Genomic DNA, 24,459 nt, shown 5'->3' on the forward strand with positions numbered 1-24,459 from the left:
TAAGAGAGATGTGTGGAAATACAAAGAGCGTGGTTGAGAGAGCAGAAGAGGGTATTTTGAAATGGTTTGGGCACATGGAGAGAATGAGTGAGGAAAGATTGACCAAGAGGATATATGTGTCAGAGGTGGAGGGAACGAGGAGAAGTGGGAGACCAAATTGGAGGTGGAAAGATGGAGTGAAAAAGATTTTGAGTGATCGGGGCCTGAACATGCAGGAGGGTGAAAGGCGGGCAAGGAATAGAGTGAATTGGATCGATGTGGTATACCGGGGTCGACGTGCTGTCTATGGATTGAATCAGGGCATGTGAAGCGTCTGGGGTAAACCATGGAAAGGTCTGTGGGGCTTGGATGTGGAAAGGGAGCTGTGATTTCGGGCATCATTGCGTGACAGCTAGACACTGAGTGGGAGCGAATGGGGCCTTTGTGGTCTTTTTCTGGCGCTGCCTCGCGCACATGAGGGGGGAGGGGGATGTTATTCCGTGTGTGGCGGGGTGGCGATGGGGGTGAGTAGGGGCAGACAGTGTGAATTGTGTGCATGTGTGTATATGTGTGTACGTTGGGATGTGTGGGTGTGTATGTTTGCGTGTGTGGACGTGTGTGTGTGTGTGCATGTGTGTGGGGGTGGGTTGGGCCATTTCTTTCGTCTGTTTCCTTGCGCTACCTCGCAGCCGGGGGAGACAGCGACAAAGCAAAATAGAATAGGAGAAGAGGGAGACCAAATTGAAGGTGGAAAGATGGAGTGAAAAAGATTTTGTGTGATCGGGGCCTGAACATGCAGGAGGGTGAAAGGAGGGCAAGGAATAGAGTGAATTGGAACGATGTGGTATACCGGGGTTGACGTGCTGTCAGTGGATTGAATCAGGGCATGTGAAGCGTCTGGGGTAAACCATGGAAAGCTGTGTAGATGTGTATATTTGCGTGTGTGGGCGTATGTATATACATGTGTATAGGGGTGGGTTGGGCCATTTCTTTCGTCTGTTTCCTTGCGCTACCTCGCAAACGCGGGAGACAGCGACAAAGCAAAAAAAAAAAAAAAAGAAAAAAAGAAAAATTATATATATCTGGAGAGGAATCGGCGTCGGGGCGGTGGTGGGGATGGGCTGCAACTCCAGCAAGGACATGGTCACACCCATCGACAACGGTAACCTCCAGAAGACCGATTTCGACGATGAAGGCCTGCACTGTGGCTGAGAGATTGACTTGAGGAGGCAGAAGTGATATTGTGTCAGTGATTGTGTCAGCGTCGCGTCGCCTCGCCGCAGTGTATCGAGACAGACTTCCCCAGAACTTTTAAAGGGGAAGTAAATGTTATAGTTGTGTTAATGGAGTGATAGTTTTCATGCATGGTGTCTTTGACAAGAAAATAGTGAAGTTGGAGAAAAATGTAGCTTAGACATTGAAGCTTATTGATACAGTGGTGAAATTGATGAAAACTGCTATTGACGTTTGTGTGAATAAATTGTACATTTCCTTTTCCATAGCCAGAGGTTGAACCATTATGTGACATTCATTTTTTTCATTCATTTCAAGCTAAAAGTTTGTTTTCTAAATTGTTTCTTACATTTTTCATATGTATATATATGTATGTGTGTGTGTGTGTGTGTGTGTGTGTGTGTGTGTGCGTGTGTGTGTGTGTGTGTGTGTGTGTGTGTGTATATGTATATATATATATGTATATTATCCCTGGGGATAGGGGTGAAAGAATACTTCCCACGTATTCCTCGCGTGTCGTAGAAAGCGACTAGAGGGGACGGGAGCGGGGGGCCGGAAATCCTCCCCTCCTTGTATTAACTTTCTAAAATGGGAAACAGAAGAAGGAGTCACGCGGGGAGTGATCATCCTCCTCGAAGGCTCAGAGTGGGGTGCCTAAATGTGTGTGGATGTAACCAAGATGTGAAAAAAGGAGAGATAGGTAGTATGTTTGAGGAAAGGAACCTGGATGTTTTGGCTCTGAGTGAAACGAAGCTCAAGGGTAAAGGGGAAGAGTGGTTTGGAAATGTCTGGGGAGTGAAGTCAGGGGTTAGTGAGAGGACAAGAGCAAGGGAAGGAGTAGCAATACTCCTGAAACAGGAGTTGTGGGAGTATGTGATAGAATGTAAGAAAGTACATTCTCGATTAATATGGGTAAAATTGAAAGTTGATGGAGAGAGGTGGGTGATTATTGGTGCATATGCACCTGGGCATGAGAAGAAAGATCATGAGAGGCAAGTGTTTTGGGAGCAGCTGAATGAGTGTGTTAGCGGTTTTGATGCACGAGACCGGGTTATAGTGATGGGTGATTTGAATGCAAAGGTGAGTAATGTGGCAGTTGAGGGAATAATTGGTATGCATGGGGTGTTCAGTGTTGTAAATGGAAATGGTGAAGAGCTTGTAGATTTATGTGCTGAAAAAGGACTGATGATTGGGAATACCTGGTTTAAAAAGCGAGATATACATAAGTATACTTATGTAAGTAGGAGAGATGGCCAGAGAGCGTTATTGGATTACGTGTTAATTGACAGGCGTGCGAAAGAGAGACTTTTGGATGTTAATGTGCTGAGAGGTGCAACTGGAGGGATGTCTGATCATTATCTTGTGGAGGCTAAGGTGAAGATTAGTATGGGTTTTCAGAAAAGAGGAGTGAATGTTGGGGTGAAGAAGGTGGTGAGAGTAAGTGAGCTTGGGAAGGAGACCTGTGTGGGGAAGTACCAGGAGAGACTGTGTACAGAATGGAAAAAGGTGAGAACAATGGAAGTAAGGGGAGTGGGGGAGGAATGGGATGTATTTAGGGAATCAGTGATGGATTGCGCAAAAGATGCTTGTGGCATGAGAAGAGTGGGAGGTGGGCTGTTTAGAAAGGGTAGTGAGTGGTGGGATGAAGAAGTAAGAGTATTAGTGAAAGAGAAGAGAGAGGCATTTGGACGATTTTTGCAGGGAAAAAATGCAATTGAGTGGGAGAAGTATAAAAGAAAGAGACAGGAGGTCAAGAGAAAGGTGCAAGAGGTGAAAAAAAGGGCAAATGAGAGTTGGGGTGAGAGACTATCAGTAAATTTTAGGGAGAATAAAAAGATGTTCTGGAAGGAGGTAAATAGGGTGCGTAAGACAAGGGAGCAAATGGGAACTTCAGTGAAGGGCGTAAATGGGGAGGTGATAACAAGTAGTGGTGATGTGAGAAGGAGATGGAATGAGTATTTTGAAGGTTTGTTGAATGTGTCTGATGACAGAGTGGCAGATATAGGGTGTTTTGGTCGAGGTGGTGTGCAAAGTGAGAGGGTTAGGGAAAATGATTTGGTAAACAGAGAAGAGGTAGTGAAAGCTTTGCGGAAGATGAAAGCCGGCAAGGCAGCAGGTTTGGATGGTATTGCAGTGGAATTTATTAAAAAAGGGGGTGACTGTATTGTTGACTGGTTGGTAAGGTTATTTAATGTATGTATGACTCATGGTGAGGTGCCTGAGGATTGGCGGAATGCGTGCATAGTGCCATTGTACAAAGGCAAAGGGGATAAGAGTGAGTGCTCAAATTACAGAGGTATAAGTTTGTTGAGTATTCCTGGTAAATTATATGGGAGGGTGTTGATTGAGAGGGTGAAGGCATGTACAGAGCATCAGATTGGGGAAGAGCAGTGCGGTTTCAGAAGTGGTAGAGGATGTGTGGATCAGGTGTTTGCTTTGAAGAATGTATGTGAGAAATACTTAGAAAAGCAAATGGATTTGTATGTAGCATTTATGGATCTGGAGAAGGCATATGATAGAGTTGATAGAGATGCTCTGTGGAAGGTATTAAGAATATATGGTGTGGGAGGAAAGTTGTTAGAAGCAGTGAAAAGTTTTTATCGAGGATGTAAGGCATGTGTACGTGTAGGAAGAGAGGAAAGTGATTGGTTCTCAGTGAATGTAGGTTTGCGGCAGGGGTGTGTGATGTCTCCATGGTTGTTTAATTTGTTTATGGATGGGGTTGTTAGGGAGGTAAATGCAAGAGTCCTGGAAAGAGGGGCAAGTATGAAGTCTGTTGGGGATGAGAGAGCTTGGGAAGTGAGTCAGTTGTTGTTCGCTGATGATACAGCGCTGGTGGCTGATTCATGTGAGAAACTGCAGAAGCTGGTGACTGAGTTTGGTAAAGTGTGTGGAAGAAGAAAGTTAAGAGTAAATGTGAATAAGAGCAAGGTTATTAGGTACAGTAGGGTTGAGGGTCAAGTCAATTGGGAGGTGAGTTTGAATGGAGAAAAACTGGAGGAAGTGAAGTGTTTTAGATATCTGGGAGTGGATCTGTCAGCGGATGGAACCATGGAAGCGGAAGTGGATCATAGGGTGGGGGAGGGGGCGAAAATCCTGGGAGCCTTGAAAAATGTGTGGAAGTCGAGAACATTATCTCGGAAAGCAAAAATGGGTATGTTTGAAGGAATAGTGGTTCCAACAATGTTGTATGGTTGCGAGGCGTGGGCTATGGATAGAGTTGTGCGCAGGAGGATGGACGTGCTGGAAATGAGATGTTTGAGGAAAATGTGTGCTGTGAGGTGGTTTGATCGAGTAAGTAACGTAAGGGTAAGAGAGATGTGTGGAAATAAAAAGAGCGTGGTTGAGAGAGCAGAAGAGGGTGTTTTGAAATGGTTTGGGCACATGGAGAGAATGAGTGAGGAAAGATTGACCAAGAGGATATATGTGTCGGAGGTGGAGGGAACGAGGAGAAGAGGGAGACCAAATTGGAGGTGGAAAGATGGAGTGAAAAAGATTTTGTGTGATCGGGGCCTGAACATGCAGGAGGGTGAAAGGAGGGCAAGGAATAGAGTGAATTGGAGCGATGTGGTATACAGGGGTTGACGTGCTGTCAGTGGATTGAATCAAGGCATGTGAAGCGTCTGGGGTAAACCATGGAAAGCTGTGTAGGTATGTATGTTTGCGTGTGTGGACGTGTGTATGTACATGTGTATGGGGGGGGGGGGGTTGGGCCATTTCTTTCGTCTGTTTCCTTGCGCTACCTCGCAAACGCGGGAGACAGCGACAAAGTATAAAAAAAATATATATATATATATATATATATATATATATATATATATATATATATATATAAATATATATATATATATATATATATATATATATATATATATATATATATATATATATATATATTTTTTTTTGTTTTTGTTTTTATTTTTTATTTTGCTTTGTCGCTGTCTCCCGCGTTAGCGAGGTAGCGCAAGGAAACAGATAAAAGAATGGCCCAACCCACCCACATACACATGTATACACATACAAATCCACACACGCAAATATACATACCAATATCTCTCAATGTATACATATATATACATACACAGACATATACATATATACACATGTACATAATTCATACTGTCTGCCTTTATTTATTCCCATCGCCACCTCGCCACACATGGAATAACAACCCAACTCCCCCCTCATGTGTGCGAGGTAGCGCTAGGAAATTACAACAAAGGCCCCCTTCGTTCACACTCAGTCTCTAGCTGTCATGTAATAATGCACCGAAACCACAGCTCCCTTTCCACATCCAGGCCCCACAGAAATTTCCATGTTTACCCCAGACGCTTCACATGCTCTGGTTCAATCCATTGATAGCACGTCGACCTCGGTATACCACATCATTCCAATTCACTCTATTCCTTGCACGCCTTTCACCCTCCTGCATGTTCAGGCCCCGATCACTCAAAATCTTTTTCACTCCATCTTTCCACCTCCAATTTGGTCTCCCACTTCTCCTCGTTCCCTCCACCTCCGACACATATATCCTCTTGGCCAATCTTTCCTCACTCATTCTCTCCATGTGACCAAACCATTTCAAAACACCCTCTTCTGCTCTCTCAACCACACCCTTTTTATTTCCACATATCTCTCTTACACATCCACCCTCCTTCGCACAACTCTATCCATAGCCGACGCCTCGCAACCATATAACATTGTTGGAACCACTATTCCTTCAAACATACCCATTTTTGCTTTCCGAGATAATGTTCTCGACTTCCAAACATTCTTCAAGGCTCCCAGGATTCTCGCCCCCTCCCCCATCCTATGATTCACTTCCGCTTCCATTGTTCCATCCGCTGCCAGATCCACTCCCAGATATCTATAACACTTTACTTCCTCCAGTTTTTCTCCATTTAAACTTACCTCCCAGTTGACCTGACCCTCAACCCTACTGTACCTAATAACCTTGCTCTTATTCACATTTACTCTCAACTTTCGTGTTTCACACACTTTACGAAACTCAGTCACCAGCTTCTGCAGTTTCTCACATGAATCAGCCACCAGCGCTGTATCATCAGCGAACAACAACTGACTCACTTCCCAAGCTCTCTCATCCACAACAGACTGTATACTTGCCCCTCTTTCCAAAACTCTTGCATTCACCTCCCTGACAATCCCATCCATAAGCAAATTAAACAACCATTGAGACATCACCCTGCCCCAAACCTACATTCACAGAGAACCAATCACTTTCCTATCTTCCTACACGTACACATGCCTTACATCATCAATAAAAACTTTTCACTGCTTCTAACAACTTGACTCCTACACCATATATTCGTAATACTTTCCATAGAGCATCTCTATTAACTCTTATCATATGCCTTCTCCAGATCCATAAACGCTACATACAAATCCATTTGCTTTTCTAAGTATTTCTCACATACATTCTTCAAAGCAAACACCTGATCCACACATCCTCTACCACTTCTGAAACCACACTGCTCTTCCCCAATCTGATGCTCTGTACATGCTTTCACCCTCTCAATCAATACCCTCCCATATAATTTACCAGGAATACTCAACAAACTTATACCTCTGTAATTTGAGCACTCACCCTTATCCCCTTTGCCTTTGTACAATGGCACTATGCAAGCATTCCGCCAATCCTCAGGCACCTCACCATGAATCATACACACATTAAATAACCTTACCAACCAGTCAACAATACAGTCACCCCCTTTTTTCATAAATTCCACTGCAATACCATTCAAAACTGCTGCCTTGCCGGCTTTCATCTTCCGCAAAGCTTTTACTAACTCTCTCTGTTTACCAAATCATTTTCACTAACCCTCTCACTTTGCACACCACCTCGACCAAAACACCCTATATCTACCACTTTATCATCAAACACATTCAACAAACCTTCAAAATACACACTCCATCTCCTTCTTACATCACCACTACTTTTTATCACTTCCCTATTAGCCCCCTTCATTGAAGTTCCCATTTGTTCCCTTGTCTTACGCACTTTATTTACCTCCTTCCAAAACATCTTTTTATTCTTCCTATAATTTAATGATACTCTCTCACCCCAACTGTCATTTGCCCTCTTTTTTGCCTCTTGCACCTTTCTCTTGACCTCCTGCTTCTTTCTTTTATACATCTCCCAGTCATTTGCATTTTTTCCCTGCAAAAATCGTCCAAATGCCTCTCTCTTCTCTTTCACTAATAATGTTACTTCTTCATCCCACCACTCAGTACCCTTTCTAATCAACCCACCTCCCACGCTTCTCATGCCACAAGCATCTTTTGCGCAAGCCATCACTGCTTCCCTAAATACATCACATTCCTCCCCCACTCCCATTACCTCCTTATCCCTGGGGATAGGGGAGAAAGAATACTTCCCACGTATTCCTCACGTGTCGTAGAAGGCGACTAAAGGGGACGGGAGCCGGGGGCTAGAAACCCTCCCCTCCTTGTATTTTAACTTTCTAAAAGTGGAAACAGAAGAAGGAGTAACGCGAGGAGTGCTCATCCTCCTCGAAGGCTCAGATTGGGGTGTCTAAATGTTTGTGGATGTAACCAAGATGAGAAAAAAGGAGAGATAGGTAGTATGTTTGAGGAGAGGAACCTGGATGTTTTGGCTCTGAGTGAAACTAAGCTCAAGGGTAAAGGGGAAGAGTGGTTTGGGAATGTCTTGGGAGTAAAGTCAGGGGTTAGTGAGAGGACACCAGCAAGGGAAGGAGTAGCAGTACTCCTGAAACAGGAGTTGTGGGAGTATGTGATAGAATGTAAGAGACTAAATTCTCGATTGATATGGGTAAAACTGAAAGTTGATGGAGAGAGATGGGTGATTATTGGTGCATATGCACCTGGGCATGAGAAGAAAGATCATGAGAGGTAAGTGTTTTGGGAGCAGCTGAATGAGTGTGTTAGTGGTTTTGATGCACGAGACCGGGTTATAGTGATGGGTGATTTGAATGCAAAGGTGAGTAATGTGGTAGTTGAGGGAATAATTGGTATACATGGGGTGTTCAGTGTTGTAAATGGAAATGGTGAAGAGCTTGTAGATTTATGTTCTGAAAAAGGACCGGTGATTGGGAATACCTGGTTTGAAAAGCGAGATATACATAAATATACGTATATAAGTAGGAGAGATGGCCAGAGAGCGTTATTGGATTACGTGTTAATTGACAGGCGCGCGAAAGAGAGACTATTGGATATGAATGTGCTGAGAGGTGAAACTGGAGGGATGTCTGATCATTATCTTGTGGAGGCTAAGGTGAAGATTTGTATGGGTTTTCAGAAAGGAAGAGTGGATGTTGGGGTGAAGAGGGTGGTGAGAGTAAGTGAGCTTGGGAAGGAGACTTGTGTGAGGAAGTACCAGGAGAGACTTAGTACAGAATGGAAAAAGGTGAGAACAATGGAAGTAAGGGAAGTGGGGGAGGAATGGGATGTATTTAGGGAATCAGTGATGGATTGCGCAAAAGATGCTTGTGGCATGAGAAGCGTGGGAGGTGGATTGATTAGAAAGGGTAGTGAGTGGTGGGATGAAGAAGTAAGATTATTAGTGAAAGAGAAGAGAGAGGTATTTGGACGATTTTTGCAGGGAAAAAATGCAATTGAGTGGGAGATGTATAAAAGAAAGAGACAGGAGGTCAAGAGAAAGGTGGAAGAGGTGAAAAAGAGGGCAAATGAGAGTTGGGGTGAGAGAGTATCATTAAATTTTAGGGAGAATAAAAAGATGTTCTGGAAGGAGGTAAATAAAGTGCGTAAGACAAGGGAGCAAATGGGAACTTCAGTGAAGGGCGCAAATGGGGAGGTGATAACAAGTAGTGGTGATGTGAGAAGGAGATGGAGTGAGTATTTTGAAGGTTTGTTGAATGTGTTTGATGATAGAGTGGCAGATATAGGGTGTTTTGGTCGAGGTGGTGTGCAAAGTGAGAGAGTTAGGGAAAATGATTTGGTAAACAGAGAAGAGGTAGTAAAAGCTTTGCGGAAGATGAAAGCCGGCAAGGCAGCAGGTTTGGATATTATTGCAGTGGAATTTATTAGAAAAGGGGATGACTGTATTATTGACTGGTTGGTAAGGTTATTTAATGTATGTATGATTCATGGTGAGGTGCCTGAGGATTGGCAAAATGCGTGCATAGTGCCATTGTACAAAGGCAAAGGTGATAAGAGTGAGTGCTCAAATTACAGAGGTATAAGTTTGTTGAGTATCCTGGTAAATTATATGGGAGTGTATTGATTGAGAGGGTGAAGGCATGTACAGAGCATCAGATTGGGGAAGAGCAGTGTGGTTTCAGAAGTGGTAGAGGATGTGTGGATCAGGTGTTTGCTTTGAAGAATGTATGTGAGAAATACTTAGAAAAGCAAATGGATTTGTATGTAGCATTTATGGATCTGGAGAAGGCATATCATAGAGTTGATAGAGATGCTCTGTGGAAGGTATTAAGAATATATGGTGTGGGAGGCAAGTTGTTAGAAGCAGTGAAAAGTTTTTATCGAGGATGTAAGGCATGTGTACGTGTAGGAAGAGAGGAAAGTGATTGGTTCTCTGTGAATGTAGGTTTGCGGCAGGGGTGTGTGATCTCTCCATGGTTGTTTGATTTGTTTATGGATGGGGTTGTTAGGGAGGTGAAATGCAAGAGTTTTGGAAAGAGGGGCAAGTATGAAGTCTGTTGTGGATGAGAGAGCTTGGGAAGTGAGTCAGTTGTTGTTCGCTGATGATACAGCGCTGGTGGCTGATTCATGTGAGAAACTGCAGAAGCTGGTGACTGAGTTTGGTAAAGTGTGTGAAAGAAGAAAGTTAAGAGTAAATGTGAATAAGAGCAAGGTTATTAGGTGCAGCAAGGTTGAGGGTCAAGTCAATTGGGAGGTAAGTTTGAATGGAGAAAAACTGGAGGAAGTAAAGTGTTTTAGATACCTGGGAGTGGATGTGGCAGCGGATGGAACCATGGGAGCGGAAGTGGATCATAGGGTGGCGGAGGGGGCGAAAATCCTGGGAGCTTTGAAGAATGTGTGGAAGTCGAGAACATTATCTCGGAAAGCAAAAATGGGTATGTTTGAAGGAATAGTGGTTCCAACAATATTGTATGGTTGCGAGGCGTGGGCTGTGGATAGAGTTGTGCGCAGGAGGATGGATGTGCTGGAAATGAGATGTTTGAGGACAATGTGTGGTGTGAGGTGGTTTGATCGAGTAAGTAACGTAAAGGTAAGAGAGATGTGTGGAAATAAAAAGAGCGTGGTTGAGAGAGCAGAAGAGGGTGTTTTGAAATGGTTTGGGCACATGGAGAGAATGAGTGAGAAAAGATTGACCAAGAGGATATATGTGTCGGAGGTGGAGGGAACGAGTAGAAGTGGGAGACCAAATTGGAGGTGGAAAGATGGAGTGAAAAAGATTTTGTGTGATCGGGGCCTGAACATGCAGGAGGGTGAAAGGAGGGCAAGGAGTAGAGTGAATTGGATCGATGTGGTATACCAGGGTTGACGTGCTGTCAGTGGATTGAATCAGGGCATGTGAAGCGTCTGGGGTAAACCATGGAAAGCTGTGTAGGTATGTATATTTGCGTGTGTGGACGTATGTATACACATGTCTATGGGGGTGGGTTGGGCCATTTCTTTCGTCTGTTTCCTTGTACATAATTCATACTTGCTGCCTTTATTCATTCCGGTCACCACCCCGCCACACATGAAATAACAACCCCTCCCCCGCATGCGCTCGGGTAGCGCTGGGAAAAGACAACAAAGGCCACATTCGTTCACACTCAGTCTCTAGCTGTCATGTACAATGCACCGAAACCAAAGCTCCCTTTCCATATCCAGGCCCACAAAAATTTCCCAGGCGCTTCACATACCCTGGTTCAATCCATTGACAGCACGGCGATCCCGGTATAACACATCGTTCAAATTCATTCTGTTCCTTGCACGTCTTTCACCCTCCTGCATGTTTAGGACCCCAGTCGCTCAAAATCTTTTTCACTCCATCTTTCCATCTCCAATTTGGTCTCCCACTTCTCCTCGTTCCCTCCACGTCTGACACATATATTCTCTTTGTCAGTCTTTCCTCACTCATTCTCTCCATGTGACCAAACCATTTGAAAACACTCTCTTCTGCTATCTTAACCACACTTTTTTTTATTACCACACAGCTCTCTTACCCTTTCATTACTTACTCGATCAAAGCACCTTGCACCACATATTGTCATCATACATCTCATTTCCAACACATCAACCCTCCTCCGCACAACTCTATCTATAGCCCACGTCTCGCAACCATATAACACTGTTGGAACCACTATTCCTTCAAACTTACCCATTTTTGCTTTCCGAGATAATGTTCTCGCCTTCCACACATTTTTCAACGCTCCCAGAACTTTTGCCCCCTCCTTCACCCTGTGATTCACTTCCGCTTCCATGGTTCTATCTGCTGCCAAATCCACTCAGAGATATCTAAAAGACTTCACTTCCTCTAGTTTTTCTCCATTTAAACTTACCTTGCAATTGAATTGTCCCTCGACCCTACTGTACGTAATAGCCTTGCTCTTATGCACGTTTACTCTTAGCATTCTTCTTTCACACACTTTACCAAACTCAGTCACCAGCTTGTGCAGTTTCTCACCCGAATGAGCCACCAACGCTGTATCATTAGCGAACAACAACTGACTCACTTCCCGAGCTCTCTCATCCACAACAGACTGCATACCTGCCCCTCTCTCCAAAACTCTTGCATTCACCTCCCTAACAACCCCATCCATAAACAAATTAAACAACCATGGAGACATCACGCACCCTTGCCTTAAACCGACATTCACTGGGAATGAATCACTTTCCTCTCTTCCTATACGTACACATGCCTTACATCCTCGATGAAAATATTTCACTGCTTCTAACAACTTGCGTCCCACACAATATATTCTTAATACCTTCCACAGAGCATCTCTATCAACTCTATCATATGCCCTCTCTTGATCCATAAATGCTTCATACAAATCCATTTGGTTTTCTAAGTATTTCTCACATGCATTCTTCAAAGCAAACACCTGACCCACGCATCCTCTACCACTTCTGAAACCACACTGCTCTTCCCCAATCTGATGCTCTGCACATGCGTTCACCCTCTCAGTCAATACTCTCGCATATACTTTCCCAAGAATACTCAACAAACTTATACCTCTATAATTTGAGCACTCACCTTTATCTCCTTTTCCTTTGTACAATGGCACTATGCAAGCATTCCGCCAATCCTGAGGCTCTTCACCATGAGTCATACATACATTAAATATCCTTACCAATCAGTCAACAACACAGTCACCCCGTTTTTTAATATATTTCACTGTAATAATATCCAAACTCGCTACCTTGCAGGCTTTCATCTTCCGCAAAGCCTTTACTGCCTCTTCTCTGTTTACCAAATCATTCTCCCTAACCCTCTCACTTCGCACACCACCTCGACCAAAACACCCTATATCTGACACTCTTATCATCAAACACATTTAACAAACCTTCAAAACTCAATCCATCTTCCTCTCACATCACCACTACTTGTTATCACTTCCCCATTAGCCCCCTTCACCGATATTCCCATTTGTTCTCTTGTCGTACGCAGTGTATATACCTCCTTCCAAAACATCTTTTTAATCTCCCTAAAATTTAATGATACTCTCTCACCCCAGCTCTCATTTACCCTCTTTTCCACGCCTTGCACCCTTCTGTTGACCTCCTGCCTCTTTCTTTTATACATCTCCCAGTCAGTTGCATTTTTTCCCTGCAAAACTCGTCCATATGCCTCTGTCTTCTCTCTCAGTAATAATCTTACTTCTTCATCCCACCACTCACTACCCTTTCTAATCTGCCCACATCCCACGCTTCTCATGCCACAAGGATCTTTTGCGCAAGCCATCACTGCTTCCCTAAATACCTCCCATTCCTCCTCCACCCCCTTACGTCCTTTGCTCTCACCTTTTTCCATTCTGCACTCAGTCTTTCTTGGTACTTCCTCACACAAGGTGAATATTTGCAGAGGTTTTCAGAAAAGAAGAGAGAATGTTAGGGTCAAAAGAGTGGTGAGAGTAAGTGAGCTTGGGAAGGAGACTTGTTTGAGGACGTACCTGGAGAGACTGAGTACAGAATGCAAAAAGGTGAGAACAAAGGACGTAAGGGGAGTGCGGGAGAAATGGGATGTATTTGGTGAAGCAGTGATGGCTTGCGCAAAAGATGCTTGTGGCATGAGAAGCGTGGGAGGTGGGCAGATTAGAAAGGGTAGTGAGTGGTGGGATGAAGAAGTAAGATTATTAGTGAATGTGTAGAGAGAGGCATTTGGACGATTTTTGCAGGGAAATAATGCAAATGACTGAGAGATGTATAAAACAAAGAGGCAGTAGGTCAAGAGAAAGGTGCAAGAGGTGAAAAAGAGGTCTAATGAGAGTTGGGGTGAGAGAGTATTAATAAATTTTAAGGAGAATAAAAAGATGTTTTGGAAGGAGGTAAATTGAGTGCGTAAGAGTAGGGAACACATGGGAACTGGAGGTAAGTTTGGAGAAAAACTGGAGGAAATGAAGTGTTTTAGATATCTGGGAGTGGATTTTGCAGCGGATGGAACCATGGAAGCGGAAGTGAATCATAGGGTGGGGGAGGGGGCAAAAGTTCTGGGAGCGTTGAAGAATGTGTGGAAGTCGAGAACATTATTTCGGAAAGCGAAGGGGTCTAATGGGGAGGTGATAACAGCTTTTTCGCTGTCTCCCACGTCAGCGACGTAGGGCAAGAAAACACGAAAGAATGGCCCAACCCACCCACATACACATGTATATACATACACGTCCACACATGCAAATATACATACCTATACATCTCAGCGTATACATATATATACACACACACAGACATATAAATATATACACATGTACATAATTCATACTGTCTGTCTTTATTCATTCCCATCACCAACCCGCCACACGTGAAATAACAACCCCCTCCCCCGTCATGTGCGCGAGGTAACGCTAGGAAAAGACAACAAAGGCCACATTCGTTCACACTCAGTCTCCAGCTGTCATGTAATAATGCACCAAAACCATAGCTCCCTTTCCACATCCAGGCCCCACAGAACTTTACATGGTTTACCCCAGATGCTTCACATGCCCTGGTTCAAACCATTGACAACACGTCGATCCCGGTATACCATATCGTTCCAATTCACTCTATTCCTTGCACGCCATTCACCCTCCTGCATGTTCAGGCCCGATCACTCAAAATCTTTTTCACTCCATCTTTCCATCTCCAATTTGGTCTCCCACTTCTCCTCGTTCCCTCCACCTCTGAATACATATATCTTCTTGGTCAATCTTTCTTCAATCATTCTCTCCATGTGACCAAGCCATTTCAAAACACCCTATTCTGCTCTGTCAACCACACTCTTTTTATTACCACACATCTCTCTTACTTACTTACTTATTTACTCGATCAAACCACCTCACACCACATATTGTCATCAAACATCTCATTTCCAGCACATCCACCCTCCCCGCACAACTGTATCCATAGCCCACGCCTCGCAGCCATACAACATCGTTGGAACCACTATTCCTTCAAACATACCCATTTTTGCTTTCCGAGATAATGTTCTCGACTTCCACACATTCTTCAACGCTCCCAGAACTTTCGCCCCCTCCCCCACCCTATGATTCACTTCCGCTTCCATGGTTCCATCCGCTGCCAAATCCACTCCCAGATATCTAAAACACTTCACTTCCTCCACTTTTTCTCTATTCAAACTTACCTCCTAATTGACTTGTCCCTCAACCCTACGTTGTACCTAATAACCTTGCTCTTATGCACATTTTCTCTCAGCTTTCTTCTTTCACACACATTACCAAACTCAGTCACCAGCTTCTGCCGTTTCTCACATGTATCAGCTACCAGCGCTGTATCATCAGCGAACAACAACTGACTCACTTCCAAAGTTCTCTCATCCCCAACAGACTGCATACTTGCCCCTCTTTCCAAAACTCGTGCATTCACCTCCCTAACAACCCCATCCATAAACAAATTAAACAATCATGGAGACATCACACACCCCTTCCGCAAACCTACATTCCTGAGAACCAATCACTTTCCTCTCTTCCTACACGTACACATGCCTTACATCCTCGATAAAAACTTTTCACTGCTTCTAACAACTTGCCTCCCACACCATATATTCTTAATACATTCCACAGAGCATCTCTATCAACTCTATCATATGCCTTCTCCAAATCCATAAATTCTACATACAAACCCATTTGCTTTTCTAAGTATTTTTCACATACATTCTTCAAAGCAAACACCTGATCAACACATCCTCTACCACTTCTGAAACCACACTGCTCTTCCCCAATCTGATGCTCTGTACATGCCTTCACCCTCTCAATCAATACCCTCCTATATAATTTACCAGGAATACTCAACAAACTTATACCTCTGTAATTTGAGCACTCACGTTTATCCCCTTTGCCTTTGTACAATGGCACTATCCAAGCATTCCGCCAATCCTGAGGCTCTTCACCATGAGTCATACATACATTAAATAACCTTACCAACCAGTCAACAATGCAGTCACCAACCCCCCCCCCCCTTTTTTTTTAATAAATTCCACTGCAATACCATCCAAACCCGCTGCCTTACTGGCTTTCATCTTCCGCAAAGCTTTTACTACCTCTTCTCTGTTTACCAAATCATTTTCCCTAATCCTCTCACTTTGCACACCACCTCGACCATAACACCTTATATCTGCCACTCTATCATCAAACACATTCAACAAACCTTCAAAATACTCAGTCCATCTCCTTCTCACATCACCACTACTTGTTATCACCTCCTTCATTAGCACCCTTCAATGATGATCCCAATTTGTTCCCTTGTCTTATGCCTCTTTATTTACCTCCTTCAAAACATTTTGTATTTCCTAAAATTTTAATGATACTCTCTTACCCCAAACTTCATTTGCCCTCTCTTTCGCCTTTAGGCACTCTTTTTTTCTTGTCGGCTTCCTGCCTCTTTCTTTTATAATTTCCAGTCAGTTGCAGTATTTGCATGCCCCATATTCGTCCAGCTGTTTCTCTCTTTTCTTTCACTAATAATATTATATCTTCATCCCACCACTCACAACCCTATACTAATCTGCCCCACATCCCAACGCTTCTTCATGCCACAAGGATTTTTGCGCAAGCCTATCACTGCTTCCCTAAATACCCTCCCAATCCTCCTCACCCCCTAACGACCTTGCTCTCACCTTTTTCCATTCTGCACTCATCTTTTCTTGGTACTTCCTCTCACAGGTGAATATTTGCAGAGGTTTTCAGAAAAGAAGAGGAAATGTTAGGGTGAAAAGAGTGGTGAGAGTAAGTGAGCTTGGGAAGGAGACTTCTTTGAGGAAGTACCTGGAGAGACTGAGTACAGAATACAAAAAGGTGAGAACAAAGGACGTAAGGGGAGTGGGGGAGGAATGGGATGTATTTGGTGAAGCAGTGATGGCTTGCGCAAAAGATGCTTGTGGCATGAGAAGCGTGGGAAGTGGGCAGATTAGAAAGGGTAGTGAGTGGTGGGATGAAGAAGTAAGATTATTAGTGAAAGTGTAGAGAGAGGCATTTGGACGATTTTTGCAGGGAAATAATGCAAATGACTGAGAGATGTATAAAAGAAAGAGGCAGTAGGTCAAGAGGAAGGTGGAAGAGGTGCAAAAGAGGGCTAATGAGAGTTGGGGTGAGAGAGTATCAATAAATTTTAAGGAGAATAAAAAGATGTTTTGGAAGGAGGTAAATTGAGTGCGTAAGAGTGGGGAATACATGGGAACTGGAGGTAAGTTTGGAGAAAAACTGGAGGAAATGAAGTGTTTTAGATATCTGGGAGTGGATTTTGCAGCGGATGGAACCATGGAAGCGGAAGTGAATCATAGGGTGGGGGAGGGGGCAAAAGTTCTGGGAGCGTTGAAGAATGTGTGGAAGTCGAGAACATTATTTCGGAAAGCGAAGGGGTCTAATGGGGAGGTGATAACAGCTTTGTCGCTGTCTCCCACGTCAGCGACGTAGGGCAAGAAAACACGAAAGAATGGCCCAACCCACCCACATACACATGTATATACATACACGTCCACACATGCAAATATACATACCTATACATCTCAGGTATACATATATATATACACACACACAGACATATAAATGTATACACATGTACATAATTCATACTGTCTGCCTTTATTCATTCCCATCGCTAACCCGCCACACATGAAATAACAACCCCCTCCCCCGTCATGTGCGCGAGGTAACGCTAGGAAAAGACAACAAAGACCACATTCGTTCACACTCAATCTCCAGCTGTCATGTAATAATGCACCAAAACCATAGCTCCCTTTCCACATCCAGGCCCCACAGAACTTTACATGGTTTACCCCAGACGCTTCACATGCCCTGGTTCAAACCATTGACAACACGTCGATCCCGGTATACCATATCGTTCCAATTCACTCTATTCCTTGCACGCCATTCACCCTCCTGCATGTTCAGGCCCCGATCACTCAAAATCTTTTTCACTCCATCTTTCCATCTCCAATTTGGTCTCCCACTTCTCCTCGTTCCCTCCACCTCTAAATACATATATCTTCTTGGTCAATCTTTCTTCAATCATTCTCTCCATGTGTCCAAGCCATTTCAAAACACCCTCTTCTGCTCTCTCAACCACACTCTTTTTATTACCACACATCTCTCTTACTTACTTACTTATTTACCTGATCAAACCACCTCACACCACATATTGTCATCAAACATCTCATTTCCAACACATCCACCCTCCTCCGCACAATTCTATCCATAGCCCACGCCTCGCAGCCATACAACATTGTTGGAACCACTATTCCTTCAAACATACCCATTTTTGCTTTCCGAGATAATGTTCTCGACTTCCACACATTCTTCAACGCTCCCAGAACTTTCGCCCCCTCCCCCACCCTATGATTCACTTCCGCTTCCATGGTTCCATCCGCTGCCAAATCCACTCCCAGATATCTAAAACACTTCACTTCCTCCAGTTTTTCTCTATTCAAACTTACCTCCCAATTGACTTGTCCCTCAACCCTACGTTGTACCTAATAACCTTGCTCTTATTCACATTTACTCTCAGCTTTCTTCTTTCACACACATTACCAAACTCAGTCACCAGCTTCTGCAGTTTCTCACATGAATCAGCCACCAGCGCTATATCATCAGCGAACAACAACTGACTCACTTCCAAAGCTCTCTCATCCCCAACAGACTGCATACTTGCCCCTGTTTCCAAAACTCTTGCATTCACCTCCCTAAGAACCCCATGCATAAACAAATTAAACAATCATGGAGACATAACACACCCCTCCCGCAAACCTACATTCACTCAGAACCAATCACTTTCCTCTCTTCCTACAAGTACACCTGCCTTACATCCTCGATAAAAACTTTTCACTGCTTCTAACAACTTGCCTCTCACACCATATATTCTTAATACATTCCACAGAGCATCTCTATCAACTCTATCATATGCCTTCTCCAAATCCATAAATGCTACATACAAATCCATTTGCTTTTCTAAGTATTTTTCACATACATTCTTCAAAGCAAACACCTGATCCACACATCCTCTACCACTTCTGAAACCACACTGCTCTTCCCCAATCTGATGCTCTGTACATGCCTTCACCCTCTCAATCAATACCCTCCCATATAATTTACCAGGAATACTCAACAAACTTATACCTCTGTAATTTGAGCACTCACGTTTATCCCATTTGCCTTTGTGGCACTATCCAAGCATTCCGCCAATCCTCAGGCACCTAACCATGAGTCATACATACATTAAATAGCCTTACCAACCAGTCAACAATGCAGTCAACCCCCCCCCCCCTTTTTTTAATAAATTCCACTGCAATACCATCCAAACCCGCTGCCTTACCGGCTTTCATCTTCCGCAAAGCTTTTACTACCTCTTCTCTGTTTACCAAATCATTTTCCCTAATCCTCTCACTTTGCACACCACCTCGACCATAACACCCTATATCTGCCACTCTATCATCAAACACATTCAACAAACCTTCAAAATACTCAGTCCATCTCCTTCTCACATCACCACTACTTGTTATCACCTCCTCATTAGCCCCCTTCAATGATGTTCCCATTTGTTCCCTTGTCTTACGTCCTTTATTTACATCCTTCCAAAATATCTTTGTATTCTCCCTAAAATTTAATGATACTTTCTCACCCCAACTCTCATTTGCCCTCTCTTTCGCCTCTAGCACCTTTTTCTTGGCTTCCTGCCTCTTTCTTTTATACATTTCCCAGTCAGTTGCATTATTTGCATGCAAATATCGTCCAGATGTGTCTCTCTTTTCTTTCACTAATAATCTTATATCTTCATCCCACCGCTCACTACCCTATCTAATCTGCCCTCCTCCCACGCTTCTCATGCAACAAACATCTTTTGCGCAAGGCATCACCGCTTCCCTAAATACATCCCATTTCTCTCCCACTCCCCTTACGTCCTTTGTTCTCCCCTTTTTCCATTCTGTACTCAGTCTCTCCTGGTATTTCCTTACACAAGTTTCCTTCCCAAGCTCACTTACTCTCACCACTCTCTTCACCCCAACATTCTCTCTTCTTTTCTGATAACCTCTACAAATCTTCACCTTCGCCTCCATAAGATAATGATCAGACATCCCTCCAGTTGCACCTCTCAGCACATTAACATACAAAAGTCTCTCTTTCGCGCGGCTATCAATTAACACGTAATCCAATAACGCTCTCTGGCCATCTCTCCTACTTACATACGTATACTTATGTATATCTCTATTTTTAAACCAGGTATTCCCAATCACCAGTCTTTTTTCAGCACACAAATCTAGAAACTCTTCACCATTTCCAATTACAACATCTGAACACTCCATGTACACCAATTATTCCCTCAACTGCCACATTACTCAACTTTGCATATATATATATATATATATATATATATATATATATATATATATATATATATATATATATATTTTTTTTTTTTTTTTGCTTTGTCGCTGTCTCCCGCGTTTGCGAGGTAGCGCAAGGAAACAGACGAAAGAAATGGCCCAACCCACCCCCATACGCATGCCCTGATTCAATCCACTGACAGCACGTCAACCCCGGTATACCACATCGCTCCAATTCACTCTATTCTTTGCCCTCCTCTCACCCTCCTGCATGTTCAGGCCCCGATCACACAAAATCTTTTTCACTCCATCTTTCCACCTCCAATTTGGTCTCCCTCTTCTCCTCGTTCCCTCCACCTCCGACACATATATCCTCTTGGTCAATCTTTCCTCACTCATTCTCTCCATGTGACCAAACCATTTCAAAACACCCTCTTTTGCTCTCTCAACCACACTCTTTTCATTACCACACATCTCTCTTACCCTTTCATTACTTACTCGATCAAACCACCTCACACCACATATTGTCCTCAAGCATCTCATTTCCAACACAGGCACCCTCCTGCCTACTACTCTATCTATAGTCCCACGCCTCGCAACCTTATAACATTATTGGAACCACTATTCCTTCAAACATATCCATTTTTGTTTTCCGAGATAATGTTCTCGTCTTCCAAACATTCTTCAACGCTCACAGAACTTTCTTCTCCTCCCCCACCCTGTGAGTCACTTCCGCTTTTATGGTTCCATCCGCTGCCTAATCCACTTCCAGATATCTACTGATCATCACATCATGACCCACTCTTGCCTTACTGGTCATCACAGTATGACCCACGGTAGCCTTACTGACCATTATAGTATGACCCACGTTGGTATTATTGATTATGACAGTGCGGCCTGTGCTGACCTTACTGTTCATCACAGTTCGGTCCATATTAGCCTAACTGATCACCACATTATGACCCACGCTAACCTTACTGATCATCTCGGTATGACACACGTTAGCTTTAGTGGTCATCACAGTACAACCCACGTTAGCTTTACTGAGTAAGACTTATAGTACGACCCACGCCGGCCATGCTGAGCTTCATACATGAGTCTTCATGACGTGTCCCCTGAAGTCTTTGTGTGGCTAGTGATTACTGTTGACTGTTGCCGTCGGGTGACTGTCTTGTTTACCCCGAACAAGAAGACCCTTGTTGTGGCCGGGTCATCATCACGGAAAGGCACTATGGTGATCATTACTTCCGGTAAGTGTACGGCAGTGACGTACCAGCTACTGACCTGTACGGAGTTGTTGCCGTTTTCTCATTGCTAGGTTGTAGCTGTTCCTCCCTGCGTTATCGCTAATCTTGTTTTGTTTTTAAGGTTTGTTGAAAATAATTTTTCATCAATATCTTTTCATAAGATTGTTTTGTGCAGAATAGATCTTTCATTGACGTGTGTCCACAGAACTCCGCCTGGCCTTTGTGCGACCGGCTCCGACCTGAAACCTTTTCTGTATAAAACAATTGCCTGATTTTTTTTTGGAGGGGAAGGGGTAGCTAGTTTATTTTTTCCATTATCTGGGGTGGTTTGCCACTCCAGATTTTAGGGTTAGGCCACTATAGGATGGACCGAGGTAAGCCATCCACTGCTCCCGTAGGGGATAGTGGTGACGGACGCTCCATAAAAAAGTAAAAATGCTGATTTTGTTTTGGCCCATGAGACCGGAGCAACGACTCTTGCCTCCCTCAGTCCCTTCCTAATCATGGAGATCATTGATGCTAGGTCTGGGCTTGTTGAAACGGTCAGGAAACTGGCTCGTGGTGACTTGCTGATTAAAGTGAAATCGACGAATCAGGTGGCGGAACTGCTAAAGTTGGCGAAGTTCCATCCTCATGATGTCGTCTCGATACCAGTTTCCATGACTTCATGCAAGGGAGTCATCTACTGCAGTGATGTCATGGATATGTCAGAGGACGACATGGTGAAGGTACTAGCAAACGAGGACGTTGTCGCTGCCAGGGTTATCACTAAATTTATCGATGGCCAGCGACGTAGAACTCCCCTGATTAATGTAACCTTCGTAAAATCTCGGCTACCAGACAACATCTCAATTGGTTGTATGAGATGTCAAGTTCGTCCCTACATCTCGAATCCCCTACGTTGCTTTAAGTGCCAGATATTTGGTCACCCTTTAAAGTCTTGCACTCTTTCTGCAAAATGCGGGAAGTGTACTGAGGAGGGTCATACAGCGGAGGATCGTACGGCAAATAGGATGTGTGTTAACTGCTATGGCAACCACTCAATCTCGGACCGGGCCTGTCCCCGGTTGCACTTTGAGAAAGAAGTGTGTACAGTTAAGACACTAAATAACATTTCATATGACGAGGCTAGGAGGAGGGTTAAGGAGTCTCGAGAGACCCCTAAACCTAATGAATCCTTCGCGTCGGCTCTGAAATGTAAGTCCGTTATGCCAACAATCTCCCCGCAAACTCCTTGTGACACGCCGACCGTCAGTTCCATCTCCATCTAACCCTGCACCTAATCCTCCAACCACAGTCCATAACAAATCTTATGCCAATACCACATCCTCTGTCCGTCCTAAAGAAAAGAGAACAAAACTGATGTATGTCTAAACATGACTAAACTTGAAAATATCTACTTTGCACGTCATTGTTCCGGCACCTCCAACAGGGAGGCCTGTGGTTCACAGGTTCTCTTCGTTGGAGTACATAGACTTGATGGATGCTAGACAGTCCACTTCCAGGGACCGTTCTTGTTCCCCTGGGGACTCGCCCAAGTCCTGACATAAACGGGCTAAAAAAAAAAAAACTGGTCTGTTGAGTAATCTTAAACCAAAACGTTCAGTATCACTCAGTGGAATTGTAGAAGCCTTAGGTATAAACAAGCACAACTACAACTATTGGTTGCTCTGTAAAGGCCAACCGTGATCTGTTTACAAGACTCTTCTAAACGGCACAGTCGAATCGTTTTAGACAGCTATCACTTGTATAGAAGAGACGAGAATCCTGGGGTCGCTATCTATGTACAACCAAGCTTACCCCACACAGGAGTGACTTTAAATTCTACTCTAAACGCTGTCACATGTAGAGTAAAATTCAATAACACATACCTGGCCATCTGTTCAATATATTGTTCCGGTTCTAGTGCACTTGATAATGATGAGTTAAACTTGCTTGTTAATCATTTACCTCACCGTAAAGTAGTTTTAGGAGACTTCAATGTTCATCATTATCAGTGGGGAAGCATCCGGGCAGACGCCAGGGGAGGAGATGGTTAATTCTATGATCAATACCAACCTCACTCTTCTGAACGATGGCAGTGGAATTCGTGAAGATGATCGAACTGGCAGCATCTCAGCAATTCATTTTTCCTTGTCATCGCCGGATATACTTAACATCACCTGAGGTATTTATGACGACTCCCTGGGAAGTGACATTTCCCGATCTGTCTTTCTTATTCACGCAACATTATTACCAACCCGTCTCGTCTTCGCCTAAATTTAACTATAAGAAAGCAGACTGGGTGTCATGCACAAGGCAAGCCGTCCTGGATATATCCGGTGGTGACATTGATGCAAAAGTCCTCCAGGTTACCTCCACCATACTGACCTCAGGCTGCTGACAACTCTATACTTTAGGTTTCTACAATTTCCACTAAGCGTGAGCGCAACAGGAGATACAGGATTTTCGACAACGAGCCTTGGATGATTACTTTATTGCATACAAACGTACGAGGGCTCAGGCAAGAAGAACTATCAAACAAGCCTAACGAGACTTCTGGCGCGGCTTAGTCTCTACCGTGAACAAGGACACACCAGTAAGTCAGGTCTGGTCCACAAGCAATAAAATCAAAAGAAAATACAAGCCGCCACTTCCTCCGCAAATCCACCACCAAGATCAAATCATCGACGACCCGGTGGACATGGCCAACACACTCGCCGGGAGATACTCAGAAACAAGCAGCTCGGCCAATTACGACCCGCGCTTCCTACACCACAAGCGCCAGGCCGAGCTACAAATACCAGACTTTGTCACAGAAATTACTTAGGATTATAACTAAATATATACAATGAAAGAACTGCTTCTTGCCCTGAAAGGTTCGAGCCCGGGACCCAGCGGGATCACTTACGGGATGATCCAGCACCTTAGTCAGGCTAACCTGACTAAGTTGTTAGCATTGTACAATGAGATTTCGACGTCTCGAACGTTTCAAACTCATGGCACTTTGCGCACGTCATCCTCATCGCAAAAGGTTCTGGACGCCTTACGAATATGAATTCA

At 43.9% G+C, this 24,459-nt stretch overlaps 2 protein-coding genes across 2 annotated transcripts in view; both read left to right on the forward strand.

Annotated features, from left to right (window-relative positions):
• The window catches only part of LOC139759412 (uncharacterized), a 351,115-nt gene that overhangs the window by 54,730 nt on the left and 271,926 nt on the right, over positions 1-24,459 (forward strand). The gene's annotated exons all lie outside the window — the stretch shown is intronic.
• LOC139759400 (uncharacterized) lies at positions 21,921-22,962 on the forward strand. The gene is made up of 2 exons (XM_071681485.1): positions 21,921-22,614; positions 22,850-22,962. The coding sequence occupies exons 1-2, from the start codon at positions 21,921-21,923 to the stop codon at positions 22,960-22,962; spliced, it is 807 nt and encodes a 268-aa protein (XP_071537586.1).

The sequence above is a fragment of the Panulirus ornatus genome, chromosome 33 (genome assembly GCF_036320965.1).
Source record: "Panulirus ornatus isolate Po-2019 chromosome 33, ASM3632096v1, whole genome shotgun sequence".
NCBI lineage: Eukaryota > Metazoa > Arthropoda > Malacostraca > Decapoda > Palinuridae > Panulirus > Panulirus ornatus.